Raw genomic sequence first — 26,452 nt, 5'->3', positions numbered from 1 at the left:
TTACATTACTTTCACAATTATTAATTTACTACAATATTTAAAATTACAATTGTTTTCTAAATAATCTTCAATTTCACTGTATTATTTTTATTATTATTATTATTAATAAAATATTGTATTTTAACATATAAATAACTATAATGTTATATTGATTTCTTAAAATAAGCTTTAAATTATTATGAATAAATTATTCTTATTTCATATTTCACTGGATAATAAAACACAATAACTGTCAAACATTATTATTAGTACAACAGTGGCATTATTTTTAAATTTAGATGTGTAGATTTCCCCATGACTACCAACAATATCAAAAACAACTTCAACAATGATGATGACATAAAAACACAATCTTCAAAAACAGCACGCATGACCACAACATCAATAAAACTCAGAAAGTCCAAGCAACCATTTAGCAACACACTAACAACCACTGTCACTGTCACCACGACAACTGCTTTCATCTTCTTTCAGCTGTGCACCTTCTGGGTTTCGCTAAATTAACCAGGTTGCCACATGGGAACAAACATTTATTTCACACTCCTGATATCATCTGTAACAATGTGAGAAAAAAAAAATTGCAACCAGCGTTAGTATGTAATTACAATAGGAAAAAGAATTGATCTATTTCTACTATGATAGGTGATAAGAGCACAGATTCCCTCAGGATACTATATGCTGGCATATTTCTCTCTTTACACACAGATCGCTGTTTTGATTTAGTAAACAGTGCTCTGGGGGTAAACACTGACGCAAAAGGCACACATTCAGGATGTAATCCAGCTTTTGGACACAACCATGCTGTTTGAATTAGCTCTATACCGCCTCCTCAGCCAGAGCACTGACGTTCACAATGAAGCTCTGATAAACCGCCAACACCATCCCAAATCTCCAGCATATCACCGTATTATGATGTTGGATGTATTACTACCTTGATAGCCCAGAAAGACATAAAACATACAATTGTGCAAAAACTGCAGGATTCATCTCGCTCTCTGAAATATACAATCTATCAGTCTTAATACTAGAATTTCTAACCTTGATATGAAAATATGTGAAAAAATACCCATATTCGATACAATTTTTAAGGGTAAGTCTAAGCAACTGGCCTGACCAGACTACGAGTAAAAATTCTTAACACTTAATCATGTTTGAGGTTTTAAATGCCAAAATGCCCTGCCAAAATAAAATACCTGTTGGTGTTGATGTTTTGTACTAGGACTGCATAATTTATCATTTCAGCATAGACACATTGCAGATCCTAAAAAAAAAAAATGTAATTGTATTATTATACTGTTCAGAACATACAAAGTTTTACTGTAATCTAATAACATGAAAGACTTTTATTTGTAAGTGTTTTTTTAAGACCCGTGACTGTAAGATTTAAAGTAAATTGAAACTTTTTTTGGCACAAGAAATGAAGTTTGACACTTTAACTAGATTAATTATTGAATACATTAAAGTCTATATGCAGTGTTATATTTTACATTTAACATATTGAATTTCTGTACTTCAATACAGTTTGACTCCACCGAAAACTATAAAGTGCTTTTTATTTGTATTTATTTTTTCTTTGTTCTGCTGTTTTGATCTGTGCTTAAATTATTTTATTCTGTTTCATTTTGTTTATTTTATGCAGATCCCCAACAAATTATTCTGATACAAAATTATTAATTCTTCACAAAGACAGTCACTGAGTACGCTTACATGGACATCAGTGATCAAATGATTTGCTTTAATCTAATTAAGAAAATAATAAGACTAAGGTGTACATGAGATTACATGAGTTGCTTTTTGAGTGTTACTTTCATGATCCCGTTTTCATGTTTTAGCACATAATTCGAGTTTCATGTAATTTCGGGTGTTTTATTTTTAATTTGTTGACATTAACTGCAGTTTGGCACTTTCACTTTTATTCACGAACATTTCATGCACGCCCTTTGTAACAAACCAGATATTGGATGCAACTATGAACTGCTGGAAGTGTTGTTTTAATGGAAGTTCATACCGCATGCTGAATAGAAGAAAAAAAAAACATCTGCATTTCATGATGCAGGTGTCTGTGGTCTGCACTAACAAGGCAGGTACAGTAAGTATAAGTGCGAGCGCGCATGTGTGTGTGTGGACTATTCTGTAGCAAAACGCTGCGAAAAGTCCTACATGATGGTAATAATTTGATTAAAGTGTTTACGCATCTGTAATGCACTTCAATATTGCGACTAAAATTTCCATACACACGTCTTAATTGGATTTCTCTTTAGTTCGATTATGACCTTAATCTGATTAAATTAATCAAAAATCGTTGTTTACATGGTTAACTCTTAATCAGAGTATTGTCTTAATCACATTAAAATCGAATTATTGGTGTCCATGTAAACATAGTCATTTTATGAAATTATATTCATAATGTAATATACACTCGCCAGCCACTTTATTAGGTACACCTGTCCAACTGCTCATTAACTAAAATTTCTAATCAGCCAATCATATGGTAGTAACTCAATGCATTTAGGAATGTGAACATCAACAAGACGATCTGCTGCAGTTCAAACCGAGCATCAGAAGGGGGAAGAAATGTAATTAAAGTGACTTTGACGTGGCATGGATGTTGGTGCCAGACAGGCTGATTTGAGCATTTTAGAAACTGCTGATCTGCTGGGATTTTAACGCACAACCATCTCTAGGGTTTACAGAGAATGGTTAGAAAAAGAGAAAATATCCAGTAAGTGGTACTGTAGTTCTGTGGGCACAAATGCCTGGTTCGAGCTAATAGAAAGGCAACAGTAACTCAAATAACCACTTGTTACAACCGAAGTATGCAGAAGAGCATCTCTGAATGCACAACACTTCAAACCTTGAGATGGATAGGCTACAGCAGCAGAAGACCACTCCTGTCAGCTAAAAACAGGAAACTGAGTTGATTTCTGCTGCTACATTCGGATAGTAGGGTCAGAATTTGGCATCAACAACATGAAAGCATGGATCCGTCCTGCCTTGTATCAATGGTTCAGGCTGGTGGTGGTGGTGTAATGGTGTGGGGGATATTTTCTTGGCAAACTTTGGGCCCATTAGTACCAATTGAGCATTGCGTCAATGCCACAGCCTACCTGAGTATTGTTTCTGACCATGTCCATCCCTTTATGATCAAAGTGTATCCATCTTCTGATGGCTACTTCCAGCAGGATAACATTCCATGTCATAAAGCATGAAGTATCTTAGACAATTTCTTGAACATGACAATGAGTTCACTGTACTCAAATGGCCTCCACAGTCACCAGAGCTCAATTCAACACAGCACCTTTGAGATGTGGCGAAACAGGAGATTTGCATCATGGATGTGCTGCCGACAAATCTGCAACAACTGTGTGACCTTATCATGTCAATATGGACCAAAATCTTTGAAGAATATTTCCAATACTTTGTTGAATTATCCCACGAAGGATAAAGGCAGTTCTGAAGGCAAAAGGGATCCAACCAGGTACAAGTAAAGTGTACCTAATAAAGTTGCCGGTGAGTGTATATTGCAGAAAAACTAAATATCATAGTCAGTTTTTTCCAATATCGTCCAGCCCTATTTTGAACAATGTAATAATATCATTAATCCATTTAGCATTGTGATACGTTTCTAAACTCTTGATTACAATTTCAATATTAGAGAAGAATTTACATGCCTAACTTACAAAAATTATAAACATTACAGAAGACAAGTGACAGAAGACTCATTATAAGACCCAATATGTAAGATTTTTCATTAAAATATCCAAAAAACAACTACAATTGGGTTATATACTTTCATCGCATCACTCTGCTCTGATGTTAAATGGCAAAAAATATATATATATGCATGCATTTATTTATAAAAATTTGTAAAAAAAAAATTGTGTTATTGTTTTAATAGTAAATATTAACTGAACACAGGTTGCAATATGTACACACAGTATGCGACACACGAGTCAAGCATGTCAAAACCTCATGTGCAGTCATAACATCAGTATTAATTTCAGTGGATCAGGACAAAGTCTCCTTCTTAAATGTACCTCTGCTCTCTCTGTACCAGCTAAGTCTGTAAACTGATTGATTGCCTGCTTGCAAAGAGAAATGGCAGGGTGACAAGGTCAATAAAAGTAACGGGAGTCATACAAACCGAAATAAAATCATAAACCACAGCCAACATGGACAGAAGTCACACGGGATTTTGTTCATGTGGCAATACATGGACTGTTTTGCTTCTTTATATCAGACATTTCGATCATGTTTAAATCTGAAAATGCAAGTTTAGGATTAAAATAGTTTGTGGACGTTAAATCAGGTTTATTTTATACATTAACATAACCGATATCTATAAAGCTGTGGATATTAATGTGTATCCTGTCATATTTGCAGTGCAAAACAGTGCAAAGTTAAACGCACGTGCAGTGTGTGTGTGTGTTTGTGTGTGTGTGTGTGTGTGTGTGTGTGTGTGTGTGTGTGTGTGTGTGTGTGTGTGTGTGTGTGTGTGTGTGTGTGTGTGTGAGTGTGAGTGTCCATGAATTTTGTAACGACATTGTGTGTGACTCATAGCAGAAAGGACTCCACAACAAATACATCAAATAATGATTGGTTAACTTCTTAATGTAGTATTTATTTATTTAATTTTTAATTTTGACTGTCATAATTGTTTAAAACAACACTAGTAGTCAGAACCACAACATAAACGGATCACATCGCAACACAGCTCTCTTCTCACCCACACACTGCACTTATTGCTTTGTAGATTACACTACCTATTAGAGTATGTTTTACTTTCAAAATGGTGTATGAATTCGTCCCGATTGATGTTTTAAACTCTTTTGAGGATAATTAGGTGCCGTTTGTCAATCAGACAATGCTTCTATGTTTGGTTTTGCTGTCAATTGCAAGAAAAAAAGATCGATAAGTGTCATGATAAACCGCTGTGAGTTTAGCTGCAGGCACTGCTTGATGCGCGTGTATGGGAATAGGGAGTCAGATTTTTCTGGGGAGTCAGATTTTGATACAACTTTCCTTCACCTCCTCTTGCGGGTGGGCCCAAGCGGTTTGCGATATGCACCGGTCCTTACTAACTGGATTAAGTATGTATTTAGCTGCTGTGTTGGGAGAGCAGCGATCACTCTTGCCCCTATGCATAATTTACCTCTTCACGTGTTGTAGCGGTTGTATGTGTAACCTTGATGTATAACTTGAGTGCGTACTTGCGTCTTCCTCTGCTTGTAAACTCGTAACACTTGCGATCAGTTCATGAGATTGGCCAGATCAGCGAGTACTAATCGAGTCATTAAATGTAATTATTGGTCGATACCGATCTCTGACCAATCGATCAAAGCATACCTACAAAAAATATATCTTAAACATCTTGAAGTAAATGTGTCTTGATTTAGAATGTTAATTGTTTTTAATACCTTAATGTGAAATAAAACCAACAATGTTGGAAAACATTATTTGTAAAAAAATATATTTATCATTGTAGATGACATAATTGACAGATTTAGCAGTTTGAATTGCAGTGTGAATAATATTTAGCATTTTAATAATATTTAATATTTAATTTAAATAAAAACAGTTTAAATGTTGGTATTAATTACAATAAATTACCAGGCTCAACAAAGAAAATACATGAAATCTGTCATATGTGTGTGTGATTGTGTATGTGTGACTGTCAGAATGCTTGTTTAGATGCATTTGTATGCGTGTGACTCTGAGATCAAGGAATGCGGAGCCCTTATTAAAAGTATGCCATGTTCTGGTTGACATCTAAAAGCCTGTCCTCAAATGCCTGAACCCATTTATTCGCCTTCACACAACAGCGGCCGCAACAGATTTAGACCCCGTCAGAGCACATAGTGGCCCAGCAGAAGGCCGTTCACACTCACACACTGCTTTGACTGCTCTGCTCTCACTCCAGAGAGACAGCAATTACTCACAAAGATAGGGAGTCAATATTCAGACGCGCTGCAGCTATTTCTCGATTGCATGCAGCAAGATAGGAAAAGCCTTTGCTGCGTCTACTGGCACTCAGGCTGAGGCATGTCGTCTGGAGAAATTCAGATTCAGTGCTTAGTAAATTCAGATACTATCCATCCTAAATAGCATGCACAATTACAATTGTTGCATCTCAGATTACAGTGCATTAAATATAGTAGACCTATTGCTTTCTGTGGCTGGAGTATTTATAAAACATCTGAGAATAAACCCTGTGAATATCATCATTGTTTGATTTTTATTAATTATATTTTCTATTTTTGAAATGTATTTATGTGTTACATTTGTTGTTTAATGTACAAAATTATTAATAATCTTGTGCCTTCTACATTGAAGAAAAGTGTTTCCCTTTGTACTGACAACATATGACAACTAGAGCTTCATCAAGAGGTGATTGAGTTGGCCACTTTTTCTGAGAGTTGTTAATATTTGGAATATTCTACCAATTAACATTAGTCTGTCTGACCTTAGCACAGTTCAAGCTGCATCTGAAATACTCTGTAAAAATGCACCAGGAGTGTGACCATCAGGAGTTTAATAATTTACATTTTAATATTATTTATTTAATAATAATTGTGTTGATTGTTTTTTATGATTTGTATTTTTCTTCTCTTGGACTGCAGATGAAATTTCTGGGGCTGTCTTATTTCTGGGGCTATCTTTTTGCCCTGTTAAATAAAGAATTTTAAAAATATATATAGAATAAAAATAAAACTACAGTAGAATTTTTTATATTGTATTATCTTTCGATTTGCATGCAGTATCAAAATTTAGTGATGATAAAGTGAAAATTTCTGAACCAGCAAAGCTCTCAACCTAATAATATTGAAAAAGGTTCATTACCAGAGGTCCATTCTTTATATGTCACTTAAATGATCTAAGATGATTTGGCAGATCCTGGATCTTTTAATACTTTTATTCAATTATTCTTGCGAGCAAAATTACATAACACCCATTGTAAATGTTTTGTTAAATATGAAACGTAATAACTTTCCACATTTGTTGTAGGCTGCAAAAAGCAAAAATCTTGAAGCAGATTTTCTTTATTATAGAAGGCCTATTCAAGTTTCTTAATCGGCGTAAGGAATAAACTGGCTGTTTAAATTAATTTAACATCAAAAAAGCATTTTGATATTGGTAAAGGTGTCTATAACTTATGCGAATCATCAAATCACTGTCATATTAGCTGTCAAAACATGTTCACTTTTTTAAAACTGTTTACTATTTTCCCAAGTGTATATAATGTAAGAAAATATCAGAAATCGGTACATTTTACAATAAACAGACCCAATCTAATCCTGTTTATATGAAATAAGCCTGCCGCCGAGCAGGTTTAAGCTATCATAACTGTTGCTATAACAACAATTCTTGGATGAGTTTTGAATAACAAAACAATCCTGGATCATGTCAAATCATCAATAACCAAATCCAGCTAATTTAGTAATGCACGTACAAAGAACGGATGCCAGGTGGCAACCGTCTGCTGATAAAAAAGTGACTGAAACTGCAGTTTATTGACTGGCCACTGGGAGCTGGCTGCAAAATGCAGATGATCTCATAGACTCTTATGTTGGTGTTTATAGCCTGGCATGCAGATGCAGATGAAACATCAAGTGCGAGTGATGTACATGTTAAATCAATGCAAAGATGCTAATAGACATTCTGTGGGCACAATTCTCACAAATGAGGTGGAGCAAATGACACAATTCGCTTGGATGAAGCAGTGCAAGTTAAGTTGATGCACTCACAGAGCTGGGTGCACCTCTGAGAGTATATAGTGGACTCAGACATATTGCTGAATGAATACACAATGTTTTTCAGCATTTTTAAAGCAGATAAACACAGCTATTCTTTCAATAAAATCCATGTTAGCTATTTAGCAATAAAGCTAGAGTCACTGGACAGAAAGAAGACCTGCACATGGCGCAAATTTTACATGCAAATGAATGTGCCTATTTGCATACTACGTACCATGCAAACCACGTCTGGTGTGAACACAGCATCACAATTATCAAATAGTGTGGCATGTTGTGCAGTTAATTGTGTTCAAAGACCATTTAAGTATGGCCTCCAATTTACTGATGAGAGATACTCTTATATAATTTTATATATAAATGCATTTGGATTTCATAAACAGCAAAGCGGTTTTTAGAACAGACTATATTTGAAATATGAAGAAATTATAGTTTTCCTCAATGCATAAAAGCTGTAAAAGACCAAATACAGTAAACACATTATTAGTATAGAATACAACCAAGCACACCAGCTCAGAACAAGAACGAGTCATGTTTCACCCAAAAAACATTCTAATAAAAAAAAAAAACAACCAGGCATCTCTCGCCCCAGATGCATTTTCAGACATAAACTCCCAACTTAGAGATAAAAGGTAGAATTACAAGATATAAAACACTGTAGTTTTCATATATGAACTCACAACTCAGAGATAAAAAAAAAACATGGGAATTGCGAGAAATACACTCATTTGTGAGGCAAAATTTGTTAGTGTCATATTGCCTGTGCTCATTTTACCCAGAAACTTGAGGTAAACATATGAGCAATTCCAGCGTTATGGATGTGATATTTGAAGTAAAAACTCAATACATAAATTCGCATAGAAATTATATGTTAACATTATATTAAAACTTTCGTTTATATTTTTCAGAACAACTAACCATAGTGTTTTGGAAGCAGAAAAATATCAGCCTGTAAACATGTTTTGTACTTTATATGAGGAAAATAAACACGTGTTTTGGATTTGACAAAAAGTCTGCGGGTTTGCAGTATACAACATAATTTGTAGAAATTCTGTAAATTAAACAGCACAACCCAAAAGAAACAATGATAACCAAAAGGATACAATTTGGCACTATATAAAACCAAATGAAATTTGTGAACTGTGAAATTGCCACTTGTGTGACTTTGGTAAATCAAATAGAATAGTCTGAAAACATTGACAGCTGCATTTGAGTATTTCTAAAGCACTGTAAAATATTTGCTTACCTAAAAAACCCAGAAACGATTTCCATATTTTGGTTGACATTTGGAATTGCTCATATTCAAGTACATTTTTGTAGTTTTAAAAATGTAGACTGGAGCACACATTTCCAATTAACCTGTGTTGCTAAATTCAAAGTTCATGACACCCAACACTGGCTGATGGTTTTTTTTTAAGATAAATTGCATCTCTATTCATGCTTTTTTGTCTTTTGCTGTAACTCTCACAGTATCAGAAGGTTAAAGCTTATGCTGTCTAAATGCACCTTACGCCTGATATAAACACATAAGTGCAACAGATGCTACTGAAGCATTTTAAGTGCATGTCTTTAAAGTTTTGCACACAAGTTTTACCCTGCATGCACTTCTGAAAATAATTCCTAGCACTGAATTAAACATTCTTGGCAATCGATCGAGTAATTTGAGACAGAATATTGATGTTCAAGTACATCATTTTCCTCCCATAACTACTGAAAACAGCACAATAAGAGTATACTCTTGCCTTATAAGGGCCACAGACGGTGAAGCACGAATCTATTTTCTCAGCTCTTTAATTCTGTACATCTATCAATTTTCACCTGTCTATCAGCTTTTTTGTATTCAATCCCTGAAGAAGAGTCGACCTTGCCTCTCATGTCTCTTTCACCTGGTGTGTGGAGCCAACAGAAATGCATCAATTTCCTGAAAAATATTCCTTTTTCACTCTTTCCCCTCTCATCACGTCTGTATATCTCTGGCTCTCCCTTCATGTCACTCTCCAATTTTCATATTCTCAGAAATTGATTACCCCTACAAGCTTTTATGAAATGCTCAACTGTTTTTGTCAGGCCCTGGGAATAAGGGCACGGGGACGAGGTAGAGAGCCTCTCTTGCATCTCTTCTCAGTTAATTGTTTCCAGAGCTGTGCTTCAGTGAGCCCATTTTTGAGCCTCAGGCACAGATGAGCTCAGGGAGCTTCTGCTTCCTGTTTTTGCTCACCTGTGCAGGTCCAATGGCAGCTCGCAGTAATAAATCTGCACTTAATAAAAGTCTGCAGGCTCTAGTTATAAATCTGTGAGTCAAATTTCTTTCAATATTTGCATTAGCGCTTGAGTAGATTGTTGATGTTCTGTTGTCATCCAAGAACATTCTGATAGAATGGGAGTAGTCTGATAGAATCTTATTCAAACAGTTACATATTCGGTGAATGCATTTTGTATTTTAAAGCATATTTTTGAGTCATAACTCTGGAAAAAATAAAAACTGAAGTTGACAAAATGCAGGTTGACAGATTGATAATACTAACAGGAGCGCGCATGCCTGACGATCGAGCCTTACAAAATAAGTTGTTCAGCTAATGTTTACATATGTCATTTTTTCTATTATTTGCACATTATAAAAATATGATTGGCTGATAGCTGTGTGATATTCTGCAATACCCAGACAGCCTCCTCACCCTTCTGTACTACTCCGCCTGCATAAAGTGACAGCAGATCAATCAACTGTCAAATACAGTTTGACAAATATTGCAGCTGTTGGACAACATAATGTACTTTTGAGGCTTTTTTTAGCCAAGACTGTAGTTGTTTAAATAGCAACTGTGCAGTTTATTTATAAGGTCAGTGCCTATTTTAAATGTTTATAATTTCAGAGATAAAGCACATCAGCATTCATCAGCTTGTCAGGGTGGGGGGGTATTCCGGTAGTTTTCCGGGAGACAGAACAACACAGAAGATGGGACTGAAATACGGGAGACAGTAGTGTTGGCAGGTATGTCAGGAATATATGTATTTTGTGTTGGCCACTCTTTGTATAACCCTGAGTTACTTTTTGGTTGGCCATCTGTTTGTTTCTAATGAGTCTCCTGTTTTTGTTACTGCAGACTAATTCCGTAAAAAGAAAAAGCAGAAATGCCCGCATGTCTTTAGAGTTTTCCTTATAGCTAACACAACATTACTCTGGTAGTAATTGCGTTGCTTTCTAGGGAATGCTGGGGAATGTCTCTAGACTGATGGCAATTCATGTCATTCAGCCTTATAACTTTAACCTAAAAACTTTTATCATCACTTTACATATTATGCTAGAAAATTATTCAAATACTAGCTCTAAAAGGACGTTGGTGAATTAGCAATGGTTTCTGCTGTTCTGATGTCAGCTGCAGATGTGAAAGAATGGCAGAAGGAAGTAATTCCTCATACAAAAGGATTTTTAGACTCTCCGTGTTTGATTTTCTTTTTATATAGGCTACATGACTATTCCGTCGAACTGAAGTATAAATGCAAAATCATACTTATGCCTTTATGCCATACTTATGCCTTTGCACGCCTCTCACTAGTGCTGATATACAGCCATATCGCACTGCTACGAATAATGTGATAATAATGTGATATTGATCATATATATATATATATATATATATATATATATATATATATATATATATATATATATATATATATATATATATATATATATATATATAGGCTGCTATTAAAACAAAGACAGAAATTCTGACACGTAACACATATTCTAAAAAGGAGATTAACCAGCCTGATCTCACGAGGAAACATAACTACTTTATATTTTATCAGTTTAGTGGGAGATTCGTACAAGTTTGTACAAACTAAAGTTCAGTCGTTAAAAGGAGACATGGTACCCAACCCCGCTCTTAAACCCAACCATCATTGGGGGATAAGCAAATCATATTAAATTGTATGAATCAGATTGTACAAATTCATACAAATTAGACACTAAATTAAAAAGTTATGAATTGACGTGAGATTGTGTTGCAATAAGTGACTTTAGCATTGTATTTCAGATAAACAAACATGTTCACTTAGCATGTTTCCTAAATATCTGTGAATATTTTATGGCATTTTTATGTTTAAGAAGAGTCAAAAACTTACAGGACCTTTAACATGAAACAAATGTTAAAGGCACTGTAAAATGAAACAAATTGTCAACTAATCTTGAAGGCATATTAGTTCAAACTGACAAATGGATAACACTAGAATTAATTAACTACTAGATAAACACTAAATTAACATTAGAGGAGATGTCGAAAAATATGGCACAACTTTTATGTAGCCTCTCTATGAGTGTTTCAGCAGAAGAAATAAATGTCAATAAAACAAGAAAGCCATTCAATGACCCTGAAGCCTAAACATCATCAGTGTCCCATCAGAGTCCTGATGAAATTTAAAAAATGATATGAAAAACAAACTGTCCAAACCAACCTTAAACTATTAAAGTATAACTTATAATGACACCATGTATGGAAGGTTTTTTGAAACACAACCTAAGCCAACACCACCACGTGTTTTAAATGAGCCATTAGTCTGATTACTAACAGATTATTTGGTTGCTTGTAAACATATGGGATTGACAACCAGCCTAATTATTTTTCCCCTTGTGTCTTTCTCAAGTTGCATTACATTTAAATAACAACAAGAAGAGATTAAATAATATCTGAATAGACAGGAAACTGAAAGCAATATTCTTATTCAATTCATGAATAATTCATGACACCATAGAGAAAGAAAAATGTTTAACCTAGTATATTCATGAATTGGACTATTCTAAACTGTTCGAAATTCCGATGGTGACTGTTTTCAATCCTAATCTCAACAAAACAATATTGTTTCAATTTTTCATAACTTGAAAGAGGCTGAAAACTCAAACATCATTTAAGGACAGAAATGTATTGTACAGTGACATAAAGGTATTGTATTGTGACATAAAATTGCAATTCCATTCATAAAGTACATAATAAACCAAACATGCTGTGACTTATATTTCCAGTAGCAAAGATCAAAGAGTTTATTATCTAACAGGCTGTCAATTAAAATCAGAAGGTAAGTAGAGGACTAAAAATGTGCTTCTTTGCACAAAGAAATTAATAGGTTTTTTTTATTCAGTAACCTGTACTATATAACTAATATAAATGTAATTTGAAATTAATGGAAAACCTGAATTCTGTATGTACACAGCCAGATTTTTTTCTAACCACTAATATGATGTATAAGCAGGTTGCACATGTGCTTTAAAATGATTTGCACTAATAAAATGAGCCATTGTTTGTTTTACAGTCAGAAAACAAACAGAACAGCAACAGCACTACTAAATGCAGCAATAATCACAGACCCAACAAGTTGACATGCATGTGTGAATAAAATAAAGGATTAATAAAGTACATTGTTAGATTTATAATTATTTTTCTTATGTTCATTTTACGGTTCCTTTTTGATTCTTTGTTTCTAGATGCTATAAAAAATATTTAAAAATATTTTGCACTTTAAACTAAACCGGCTGGCAATTTCAACTTAATGTGCCATAGCAAATGAAAATATGAAGTAACCCAAGCCTCAAACTAACTGTAACATGACCAAAATTCATCAGAAATTCGTGACATTAAAGAATAGTGCACTTTAAAATGTGTATTTACTCACCCTCGAGTGGTTCCAAACCTTTAACAGTTTAATGTTCTGTTAAACACTATAGAGGCTATTTTGCTGAATGACATCCATAGTAGAAAACAATACCAGGAAAGCCAGGGGTTTCCAGCTTTCTTTAAAACAGTGTTTTTCAACAACGTTACTTGAGGACCACTAACACTGCATGTTTTAGATGTCTCCTTTGTCTTTCACACCCATTACATGTCTTTCAGTGTCTGCTAATGAGTAGGCCCATACAGAATCTGCGCACGCAGAAATCCACAGATTTTTAGCCCATCATTAAGTCTATTTATTTACTTGTGTAAATGTGTGTACATTTATATTTATTCAGTTTTTAAATTAATTCCTGAAATAATTTTGACTAATATGAAAGTGTTTACTTGATATTTTTACAATACAGATTGTAAAGTAATATTTTCTGTCTTTTGCTAGATATATTATATGAGGGACTTGCTTTGCTGACCAAATAAGTGGATGTAGATAGATTTGCATTGTAAACATTTAATAAAAGATTAAAAGCTATTATTTTTTATTTTATATATTTTAGTCATGATACTCACAAAATAATTATGCATAAATACCGAGATTTTTTTTTTTTTTTTTTTTTTTACAAAGTTCTGTGCAGAAATAGCAAAAAATGTCTGTAGATTCTGTCTGGCCCTACTAATGAGCTGATGATCTGAATCAGGTGAGTTTGGTTAAGGAGACATGGAAAATGTGCATAGGTGGTGGTCCTTCCGGAACTTGGCTGAGAGACACTGCTTTAAAACACCTTCTTGGTCAACAAAAAAAAAGAAACCCAAAGAGTTTTGGAACAAGTGGAGGGTGAGTAAATAAGGACAGAATTTGAATGTTTCAGTGAACTATTGTTTCAACGTCAGCCTGCCATACCTACTAGACATATCTTCTTCACCCAACCGCATGTCACTTACCACGAGCTTTGTGGCTGATATCCCGGAGAAGCTCATCATAACGTAGGGGTTCTTCATCCTCATTAAACACCAAGTCATCCGCTGTGATGTTGTCTTCACGCATCTGTGTGTACGGCCCCTCCACGGCAAAGTAACACGGCCGGTCATCGTTTTTATTATCGTTAAACATGAGCATGGCGTGTTTGTCCCAGCCAAAATGCCGGTGCATCCTGAGCACAAACTCGCCCAGCTTCTTGTGTGTCGGGCCGATGTTGGTAATGGAAGAGTATAAATTGAAACCCAGTGCTCTTGCGCCACTGGTAATCATTGGAACCTCCCAGTGTGTGGTGAAACGTGCCACAGGTGAGGACGAGTAGTCACAACCTGGTCCGATGAATGCCCAGGGGTTGTATGAGAACTTCAGGTCTACAGCCACAAGCGGAGCCACTGAATCCGAACACAGTCCTTCCTTGTTTTCGCTGCTATTGAAAACCAGTTGTAGATGGTAACCTGCCAGCAGGTTGGGATCAGAGTTCACCTTTTCCAGGGCCCAGTACAGAGCAGGGCCCACACGGGGCCAAGCCCAAGGGTACTCCGTGTTGTGGAGAGGCAGGATAACTGCCAGGGTGATGTTCTTTTGAGATGCATGGGCACTGGGAGACTGAGGCTGGTTTTCAGGCACAGGCTCCAGTTCAACTACTCCAAATGACACGCCACTCAGAAGAACGAGAAGAGTGAGCCTCAGCGGCCCCATCTGAAACAATTCCATTTTCAAAGTGGATAGAAAGGACTACGAATCTGAAATCATCAAGACAGAGACACACTTGAGACACACTTTGGACAGAATTGATAATGCTCATCACTCACAAAAAGATACAGAAATGAAATGAGAAAGAAACTGAATACTAATAAAATGTTTACTACAATAAGCATACTGTGATATTCATCTCTATGATTTCAACCTTAAGAAATCTTTCCATATTCTTAAAAATATAGTTTGCATTTTAAGATAATAGCACCTTTAAGAAATATTAACAAGTGAAAGAGTCTTTAAGAAACAAACAAACAAAAAAATCATATGTTAGAATCCACTTTTGGAACTTTTTTTTAAGAGATGACAAACTTTTTACTGTTTAAAGCATTTAACCTGTTGTTAAAATAATAATAAAACAACATATATGAAGAGTTCAGGTGCAAAAACCTCTAAGTGCGTCTGAAATTTTCATCAAAAATGAATATTTCTCTCACCCTCCTTCGTTTCACTTTAAAGTAGCCTACATGAAATTGACTTCGTCTTTGCTATAAAAGTGAGATTACTGAACCTACACACAACCCTGATTAAAATGCTCATTTTAGAGGGACATTTCAGACGGCATTTAGAGGTTTTGTGTCTGAATTCTTTATATTATCTTAAATATTTTTGATTAATTTAACCTGGCTTTTAAAATTGGCTATTAATAATATGCCAACATTATATAAGCATTTTATTCGCAAATTAAAAGATGACACTAGCCTATAATAAATTGGATTAATCATTTAGGGAATTTCACAGAGCCGTTCTCAAGTGTTAATGACAGCGTCAAATAAAACAGAACAAACCGAATGAAACCGCGCGCACTGGAGACGCATTTTTATAAGTTTAAACAGTCCACTTTCCACACCGTAAAACGCATTAACTTTTAAGACGTGACGCAAATGTACACAGACCAGCATTTAGCCTAATTAAAAAAATATCTAAGATATCACATAACAGAAAATAATACTACGTTTTGTATTTACCCCAGTTTAGGCCGTCGAAAGGTGTCATAATTCCTCTGTAAATCCGCGCCGTTGTCTCTTATCAGTTGATTCGTGTTTCGTGATTGCTGAGGCAAAACTCTTGTTTCCGCGTCGAGTTCACAGCTCAAACCATCTCAACCAACTTTAAAGAATGAGAACTTTAGTCAACTGAACCTCTTAATTGAAGACAGCAGGATTTTTGAAGCCCCCTCTTTCTCCGTATGTGCAGAGGAAACGGGAATCGCAAAAAGGAAATCTTTCCCTTGCCGATGCGCCTGTGAATTTCTCCCAAACTATGCTAATGAGTATTGAGTCTTCTTTACTTTAAATTGTTCAGCATGTCCTCTCCTCCCTGACGTTTTCCCGACTGGAGAAGATGGGTAAATAAATCTCACCGCGGGTGTAGATTTGATTCCGTGCGCGCGTGATGTCAACACAAAAAGTGAAGTGTAAGTAAAAAAGCGCGTTTACTTATGCATCCTCAAACTCGATTTCTTATGAGAAAACCTAAATAAAGTGCAAATTACAGGTTTATTGTCAGGCACTCTCTGTGTTTGAAGACAGTTCTGCCCTCATCATCCTAATCCACTGAGTGTTTGGTCAGTCGGTGCGATGTGAACTCAAGGTGGGAGGAGGAGAGAACTGAGAGAGGGAATGACACAGTGTGCGGATCTGAGAGGGGATGAGGAGGAGGAGAAAGAGAAAGAGAGATGCATGTACAAAAAATGTTTACAGCACTGTTGCGCAGCCATGTGGCATCACTACCTCATTTTGTCATGCAGAACCTCTGACAGAGACAGACAAAAAGATATACACAATTAATGACAGAATTTGAGATAAAATTATAGATTAGACAAACAACGTACACTGGAGTGGATAAAATGATAGCAATCATCTAATGTTACATGAAAGAACAAACTAATGAAAATGATAAAAACTAGAAAATTGACAATGACAGAACAAACTAATAAAACAGTGATAAACACCAGACAGACAGACAGACAGACAGACAGACAGACAGACAGACAGACAGACAGACAGATAGATAGATAGATAGATAGATAGATAGATAGATAGATAGATAGATAGATAGATAGATAGATAGATAGATAGATAGATAGATAGATAGATAGATAGATAGATGGTTCCTTTATTAAAATGTGGAGGTACTGTTTGCTTTATGCATCAATTGTATCAACTGCCATACTTTGTTTAATTTACCTTTTTTCTCAGTCGCTTGGTGCATTTCTCACACCATATTTACATTTGCACAACAGTTAATGCATTTCTCAAAACAATTAGTCATTTAGTAACAGTTTCTTAGTCCTTCCACCAAATTGCAAATGCTTTTTTGACATGCATCCAATTGCCTACATACAACTCTCTGTTGTTTTATAACAGTTCAACTACTGCGACATTATAATTTGCTTATGTCATGTCGGTCAAAATTAACTAAACTTGTGAATGCTGAATAGTCATTCCATATAAAACTAATAGTCCTCATTTCATTACTTGAGTCATTACATACAAAAATGTTAAACTAGTTGTCAAAATCTGTCAAGCCAATTTCATAAAAAAAATGTAAATCTTTTTTTCTTTTCTGAAAATGTCTTCTAAATTGAACAATTTCATGAATGATTTGCAGACTTATGTATGTTGTAGGTTCAGTTCCAATATGTACATGTACTGCAATATTGTTTAGAGTTGTGCACAGCTCTACCCAAGTAAACTGTCATAATGAAAACATGACAAAGCCATATGATTATCTTGTTCATTAACAATGGTGTCAGGACTTTTCATCTTGATGACACTGACACTTTCATTGACATGAACTCTTGCGTTTGAGAAATGAGCGATCCATTTTGAGCAAGTGACACACTTTTGCAGGTTATCAACTAGGTTTTGCAGTTTGTACTAATTGTTTTGAGAAATGCATTAACTGTTGTGCAAATGTAGTGTTGTGAGAAATGCACCAAAGCGGACCACAATTTATAGATGGTATGAATGAATGAACCATGAACCATAACAAACAAAATAGATAGAATGAAGGAACAAACTAATAAGAGAGAAGGCTAAATAGAACAAAAGACAGACACTATATAAAAAATGAATGATATGAATGATAGTACAAACAAAAAATATATATATACAGATTGAAAAAACAAACTAATAAGAGAGAATGCTACAGTAAATATGTAGCGCAATACAAATGTTAGACAGACAAATAGACAGAATAATACAGAATAAATAGACAGCAATAAATACAGAATAACAGACAGAATAAGAGCATGAACTAATGAAATGGAAAGAAAAAGAGCTAAATAAAAAGACTGATAGACTGATAAAATATTCTGTAATCAATATACACAGTTACAGCCTTGGCTTTTTAAGGGAATACTGAACGATAAGGATATCTGTGCCTCAGCAAATCTGAATGAATCATTTGTTAGGTATTGCACCCCCTGTTTGACACACGTTTGTTGTAGCTACAAGATCAGCATGCCCCACACAGGATGAAGGGCTGCTTTATCATTGTACAACAATGACATGACCTCTCGCATGGGAACGCACAGGAAAAACAGCTTGCCGGAGAGATGAGAAAGCAGGACTTGTCGTGTTGTCCCCGTTTGGTGTGAGGTGTGTTGAGGTGGAGTCCCTCTCGACCTCCGGCATTTTAATCACATGCCTTTCTTCCTCCTCATTGTTCCAGTTTTTCGCCCACTTCCTCCCAATTAAAACATTCTATTTTGGTGCAGTCTGCTCAGCTTTTATTGGCCTCTCCTCGGCCCTGGTCTTCGTTTGGCTACACCGAAGAGCGTCTCATCTTGCGGCATCTTCTCAGCCTGACAAACAACTTCCAGATCAATAAAGCACAGGGAGGACCCACGGCCGCTGGCTTCCTGTAAGCACAGCGTCCTGGGATAGACATGCTGTGCTCCAGGCCAGTGGCTCCTGGTTATGGTTGGTCGTAAATAAGAAGCGTAGGGGGGAGCTGATACACACTGTGCGACGCACTCTCTTTTCCCGCCTCCACGAGGGTCGATGTGTTACTCTCAGATTCTCCCAATGTCCTTGTGACCCAGCTGGCCAACTGGCCTTCCATTCACTGCCTGACTGCCCAGGCTGCTTATCTGAACCCTCCTTGCACCTTTGACCTCATCCGGTCAACCACACACACACATAACAGTGGCTGTGCTTTCCAAAACAGGATATGTTACACTTTTACTCATTCTCTTTCTCTGAATATGCTCAAAGCAGCATACTGTGTTACTCTTATTATATAGCCCTGCAGGGTATATTATGAACTGTCAGCAGTATTATGATTTTCTGTATGACCGAACAAGACCTCCTAAATTTTCAGTATAGATCAGATGATCACACTGAACTATAAAAAATTATGTCAAAAAGTCATGAGCAAATGTTTTTATGTTGCTTTAACTTATTTTAACAAGTTAATCAGGTTTCGACAAAGCTAAGAAATGTTTAACAAATGTAGTTAGATCAATACAAGTTGAGATAACTGAAAAAAAATAATTAGAACAAAAATGTAAAACAGCAAGATTTTTTATCGTGTGGACCTGGGATGTGCGATTTGGGGGAAATATCTAATTTTACAATTTAATTCAAGCTTCAAGCTGATTTTAATATAATTGAAGATTCAGCTCATTAATCTCTAAGCTGTTGCAACAAATCTGTGACAGCTCTTAAAAATTTCCTTGATGTAGGTTGTCGTGGGGGGTGGTAAATGGGCATCGTGACACAAGATTCAATCGTTTCTTCTTGTGTAATGGCATAGTTCACGACAACCGATACCATGTCGGCGAAGCCTCTCGACACCACTGCAGAAAGTCTAAAATGTTTAATTTTCTAATGCATAGCGGATTGGTTTTGAAGCACCTCAGATGTTATTTACTATTTTTGTTTAATATGCATATATAAACTAATCACATCGCTAATATAAATATAAACTAATCACGATTGCAATTTAATTTTGATTAATTGCACAGCCCTAGTGTGAACAATTTAAAGTAACTTACAATAGAAGAATGTACTTGTTTGCTTTAAATCAAATGATAATAATAATAATAATAATAATATAACAGAATAGAATGGCTCTAGATGGCCAAAATAAACTGTGTTAGAAATAGAACGTCAAATGTTGATGAAAAAAGATCATTAGAAACACTAAAACTGCACAGAATGAGTTTTCATAGTAGTGAAATAGAGAATAATAAATACACTATCTGACAAAAGTCTTCTCCTATCCAATTTTTAGGAACAACAAAAAATAATTTGAGTTCTAGTTGATCATTTGGTATCAGAAGTGGCTCATATGAAAGGCAAAGCCCTCTGAATTATGCATCTTTTACCAAAATAGCATACGATCATGCCTTGATTTTTAATTATTTAAGATCTGACTTAGCTCAGACAAACTTAATATTGTGTATTATTCCCATGCGTATGGATGACTGCATCCATACATGTCTGCAATGACTTAAATAACTTAATCAAGTCATTTGGAGTGGCAAAGAAAGCATCCTGGCAGGAGTCCCAGAGTTCATCAAGATTCTTTGGATTGCTCTTCAATGCCTCCACCTTTATCTTACCCCAGATATGCTTAATAGTGTTCATTTCTGGTGACTGGGCTGGCCAATCCTGGAGCACCTTAACCTTATTTTTTGCTTACAGGAATTTCGATGTGGAGCCTGAAGAATGAGGAGTGTTATCCTGCTGAAGAATTTGCCCTCTCGTGTAGTTTGTAATGTAATGGGGCAGCACAAATGTCTTGATACCTCAGGCTGTTGATGTTGCCATCCACTCTGCAGATCTCTCGCACGCCCCCATACTGAAATGTAACCCCAAACCATGATTTGTCCTTCGCCAAACTTGACTGATTGACTGAATCTTGGGTCTTTGTGGGTTCCAATATGTCTTCTGCAGTATATGTGATGATTGGGATGCAGTTCAACAGATGATTCATCGGAAAAATCTACCTTCTGCCACTTTTTCCAAACGATCAACTAGAATTCAACTTATTGTTTGTTGCTCTTACAACTGGGATCGACGACAAGACTTCTGTCAGGTAATGTAGAACAAAACAGACACACAGATAGACAGACAGACAATTAAAAATAATAAAAGCAAACAAAGTCAACAACAGATCATGATTCTGATGCCAAGAATTTTTTTTTAACTGTGAAACAATTCAACATGATAAATTGTAGGAACACAAAGATTATGCAAAAAATACAATAGACTCAAATTAATTACATTTAAATTTATCAAAATGTTCATGATCTTTACACATACATTATAAGAGATTGCACAATAATTGACAACCGATGAATAAAATTTGTCATCCATTTTCAAAAAAATCTTATACTGAAGGACACACTAATGAAAATCATGTTGTCTTAGAGACAATGCAGGTTAATGCTGTAGACTTATTGTTAATTTTACAGTGTGTTTGTAATAAATCTTCAATTTCTGCAAAGGTACAACAGCTTGAAATAGTTTTTGGCTGCATTAAAAATTGCATTCATCAAACTATATTAAAGAAAAAATAAATACATTGTGAAGAGTGCATATGATGCACAACTCACTATTCCATGAGGCTACAAAAGAGAATATGTGAATAGCTGCATTCATGCCATGTAGTTATTACTATAATTTCGAGATGACAACACGTGACATTATACTCAGATCTTTTCATGTCCTCGGACACAGAATTATGCGTTTCTATGGCAACATTATCAATGCCTAAACAGACTGACTGTAAAGCGAATTTGCTGCGGCACAGTGGTCACAAGGTACAAGTTGGAGCTCTCTAATCAGTATACACTTATAATTAGTTATAATTATGAGATCTACATGGACATAAACCTCTAAATCTTGTAAATAAGGTATTTCTCATATATTGTGAATGCAGGGTATGTCAGTAAAGTAACGCACCCAGTGCTGTGTTATATGTGATAATGACAACAAATTGCATTCATATTGATTTGATTTGATGTTCATATTGATGACATTTATAACATAAATCTTTAGGGTTGTGAATAAAAGAATGGATAAAAATCTAAATCTGAATTTCATCTCATGAAGATTAAATACCAGATTTGAGGAAAAAGTTATTCAGCTTTTCTTGTCAATGATTTAACTTATTTTTTATTTGATTTCATGAATTTAGATATTTCAATTGCTTTAGCTAATTTCCAAACAAGAACAATAAAAAAAAGAAAACTTTTAATGTATGTGCACTGATATTAACTTTATTGAGAAAGTACTGGTTAAATGTGTTGGTTGGTTTAAGGAGCAAGTTCATGGTTAGCACCTAGTAATTACCCAGATTTTCTAATCTGCTTACGAAGTATGAAACTGGACAGCAAAATAAAGTGCTACCAAAAACAGATGATCTTTTATGAAACTACAACATTTTAGTAGTGATGTCAAGTCATACTGTATAACATCATCAACAAATTTATTAATGTTCCTTCTAATGACCAACAAATCAAGAATCACAGGAACTGGGAACTCGATGATAAATTTTACTGCATGCTAAGCCACAACTGGCAAGTATTTCTTGTCAAGACAAGCCATGTTCATAATTAACACTACAGATTTTTTATTTTATTTTTTTATTTTTTGCGGTCACCTACAATTTTAAATTTAGCAAAATTTTCTGACTGCATAATCTTGCATCAATAACACCTGAAATCACCTAGTGTGTCATGGCAAAGGTGTGGAAAGTTTCCATGGGATTTTAATTTGGAAAATTTTCTACTTTGGTAACTAACCACCAAATTGAAAATAATTTTTAGGAATTTATGAATATCTATAGAAAATAATTAGAAATTTAAAACCTACAAATTAGAAATTTATGGTAACAAGATGGTAGCTGGTTCAAGCCCCAGCTGAGTCAGTTGGCATTTCTGTGTTTCCTCCGGGTGCTTCGGTTTCCCTCACAGTCCAAAGACATGCAGTAAAGGATAATTGAGTAAGCTAAGTGTATGTCTGTGAATGCAAGAGTGTATGGGTGTTTCCCAGTGTTGGGTTGCGGCTGGAAGGGCATATGCTGCGTAAAACATATGCTGGATAAGTTGGTGGTTCATTCCGCAGTGGCGGACCCTGATTAATAAAGGGACTAAGCCGAAAAGAAAAAGAATGAATGAATTAATTAATAAACATTTTGTTTGGTCATAAGCTGACATGCATGCAAACTAACTAATACAAATACATTAACAGTTCTATCTTACATTTAGCATATGTGATATACTGGCTGGCTTACTACAATTTACTAACCCCATTGCTAATTACACAAGTTATATCAAAACCTACTTAACTGGGTGTAATTTTCAGACTCATTTACAGAAATGTGGGTAATAGAAGACTGATGAATAGCCCTTCCCCCTACCTCAGAATGTATGAGATTTTATTGAAACTGCATTAAATCTAGTTATTTTAATCAATTTAAAGATATTTTTCGAGTATATTCAAGTTAATTCCTAGTTATATACACTGTATGGCTGTACAACCCAAAAAAATAACTCAAACTATTTGAGGAAACCGAATGCAACAAACCATTTAAATTTTAAAACTAATTCTAATGAATACAGTGAACTTAATCCATTTGAGTAAACAAAGCAATCTGAGCACAGTAAAACCTGGTAAATAAAAACTCAAACCAACTGAGTACTGTAAAAACCCAATAAGTTGAGGCAAGTCAAACCGTTTGAGAAAATCGATTAATACAAACCATGTTAAAAAACACATTTCTTTAAGAGTACTGTGAACTTACTCTATTTAAGTTGAAGTAATGAGGTATTTAATTAACTCATACCCTAAACACTGAGTTCAAAACTCTTTTTAAATAAGTAGAATTAACTTTCAAGTCAATTCAGTGTCGGTCAATATTGAGTTAACTAAAATTTCATTTATTAAAATTGACTGCAGGGCCACGCAGTAGGTAGTGCTGTCACCTCACAGCAAGATGGTCGCTGGTTCGAGCCTCGGCTTAGTTGGCGTTTCTGTGTGGAGTTTGCATGTTCTCCCTACATTTGCGTGGGTATCCTGCAGGTGCTCCGGTTTTTCCCCACAGTCCAAAGACATGCGGTACAGGTGAATTGGGTAGGCTAAATTGTCCGTAGTGTATGAGTGAGTGTGTGGATGTTTCCCAGAGGGTTGGGTTGCAGCTGGAAGGGCATCCGCTGTGTAAAAACGTGCTGGAAAAAGCTGGCGGTTCATTCCGCTGTGGCGACCCCAGATTAATAAAGGGACTAAGCCAACAAGAAAATTAATGAATAAATGAAAAGTGACTGCTGGGTTTTACAGTGTGCTAATCTGCAATTTTGAAAAATTCTAAATTCTATTCTCATTTTATTCCTGTACATTTCCATATTTCCCCATTAATCCCATATTGTCCATTTAACTTCCATATAAAACTTCCAGCTTTGAAAATTCCCAGAATTTTACAAACCTACCTACATTGTTGCCAAGCATAACAATTACAATTATAAAGATCTAATAACAATCACACAGCTTATGCATTATACCATAATGCACAGTAGCTGTTTATGACATATAGCCTCTCTCTTTTTTATCATCTCCCGATTTATTATTATGGGTAACCACCTCTCATCACTTCCTTCTCCCTCTCTCCTACGTTCTTCTGTATTACTCACTCAAACTCAGAGGAGTTCAACCTCCAATAAATCCCCCACATCAAAACTTCTCTCCTCCATGGCGAGCACACAAGCACAAACAAGAGTGCTTTTACCAGCGATGTACGTAATCGCTATATGGAAGAAACGAAACAGCCTACACACATTCCTGCGTGCGCAATAATACGCACAAACTGCTCTTGCTTGTTTTGTTTTGCTCTGAATTCTTCCACGGCCCAATGAAACGGCTTCCTCCCTCTGTGCTTCCAGGATGTTTGATGTTTGGAGTGATCTCTTGTCCTTTTTTGTGGTCTTTGGTCACTGCCCTCTAAACCTCACGATGCGGCGTGAGGCTCTCCGATTTCACGGTGCGGAAATGAACAAGGAGGACGTGCCTTTTGTGCACCACTGTGTCAAGTGTCTTGATCTTAATAGCTGTGTAAACATTTCATTTGCAACTCTCATCTTTGGTCTGGATGAAGAAGTGGTCTGATGCATTACCTCAGCACAGATAAGTCAGCCCTACTAATGACGCTTTGCATCTGCTCAGCAGTGACTTCCTGCGTGTGTACGTGGGAGGAAACTCTCGACTCCCTCTCCCTTTTCCTAGCTCTCTTTTTTTGTTTCGTTTCCCCTCAAAGCACCTATGCTAGGTTGCTTCATTGAAACAACACTATGATTTTCCTGTAGAATAACATCCTCTCTGATCCTCTGGCTGTTTTACGCTACGGATTTGGTGTTTGGTGGACAATCCGTCTTCTTCATGCATCGTTCTTTTGGTGAGAGATCATTAGGGAGAAATGGAAGTTTGCGAAGAGATGTCAGCAGCTCTTTGTGTAGTCTGAATCACAGTACACATACACAAAAATAACCTGTGGCCTATCTAACTGCACAAGTCGTACTCATATTCAAGTTTCCCATGGCAACCAGTATCAGCCAGTTGCCTTGTAACAAACCAGAAGTGATCAGATTTGCAGATAAACTCTACAAATGCCTTCCTGCTGTGTAATAATAATACTAAAAACAACTCCCGGAAAAATAACTAGATTGCTACATTTTCTGAAGGCCATTATGTTTTGCGGTATTGAGAACAAACATCATGTGATTGTTATGGTGGCTCACCCCAACATCTTTATGATAATTTGGACTCCAAATATGATTTCTCTGTTTCAATGGGGATTTTTTTTGTATTGGCCCTTTTCATATAAATAATATACAAAAATTTATCTATTTAATAGATTAAGTTAACAGATTTAAATGCATGTAAATGAAAGAATCTGTAAAAAGGTTTCACCTATGATGAAAATAATATTTTGTTAGCTGTTTGGACAGAACTGTGTGTAGGTATAGTGTTTCCACCACACCGTGACACAACGTGACATAGGAGTGTTATTGCCATGCCCACCAAATAATTGACAGCAGCATATTAACATGTCTCCCTAGTAATGCGTATAATCATATCAACAAGACAGGACGTATGCAAAGCAACTGGGATTAAAAGATCCGTTCAGCTCGCTTTGATCATCAATCATCATCAAAACAATCATCATCAGTGATCAAGAATGAGTTTTACAAGTCTAAAACGTTTCTAAAACAGTGCATGTTTGTAATGAATTACAGCAATTTTACCATATTTACTTCATCCCCACAGCCGTCAGTCAGTACAATTATAAAAGATGCT

At 35.6% G+C, this 26,452-nt stretch overlaps 1 protein-coding gene across 5 annotated transcripts in view; it reads right to left on the bottom strand.

Annotated features, from left to right (window-relative positions):
* The window catches only part of npr1a (natriuretic peptide receptor 1a), a 238,772-nt gene that overhangs the window by 190,728 nt on the left and 21,592 nt on the right, over positions 1 to 26,452 (bottom strand). For 2 of the 5 annotated variants that reach the window (XR_015516012.1, XM_087294616.1), the window contains exons 1-2: positions 16,115 to 16,758; positions 14,357 to 15,133 (exon numbers count right to left, since the gene is read on the bottom strand). The exons of 1 other annotated variant lie outside the window; for it this stretch is intronic. Coding sequence is in view for 3 of the 4 variants with exons in the window: in XM_087294616.1 (XP_087150742.1) it covers positions 14,357 to 15,104 (748 nt within the window). In the remaining variant the exon portion in view is untranslated. Of the gene's footprint in view, positions 1 to 14,356; positions 15,134 to 16,114; positions 16,759 to 26,452 lie in introns of those variants that run through there. 2 more of the 5 variants (XM_087294615.1, NM_001044937.2) reach the window with 2 other exon arrangements.

This window comes from Danio rerio, chromosome 19, assembly GCF_052040795.2.
Source record: "Danio rerio strain M-AB ecotype USA chromosome 19, GRCz13ab, whole genome shotgun sequence".
NCBI classification, from domain to species: Eukaryota; Metazoa; Chordata; class Actinopteri; order Cypriniformes; family Danionidae; genus Danio; species Danio rerio.
This window is presented reverse-complemented; position numbering and strand designations above follow the sequence as displayed.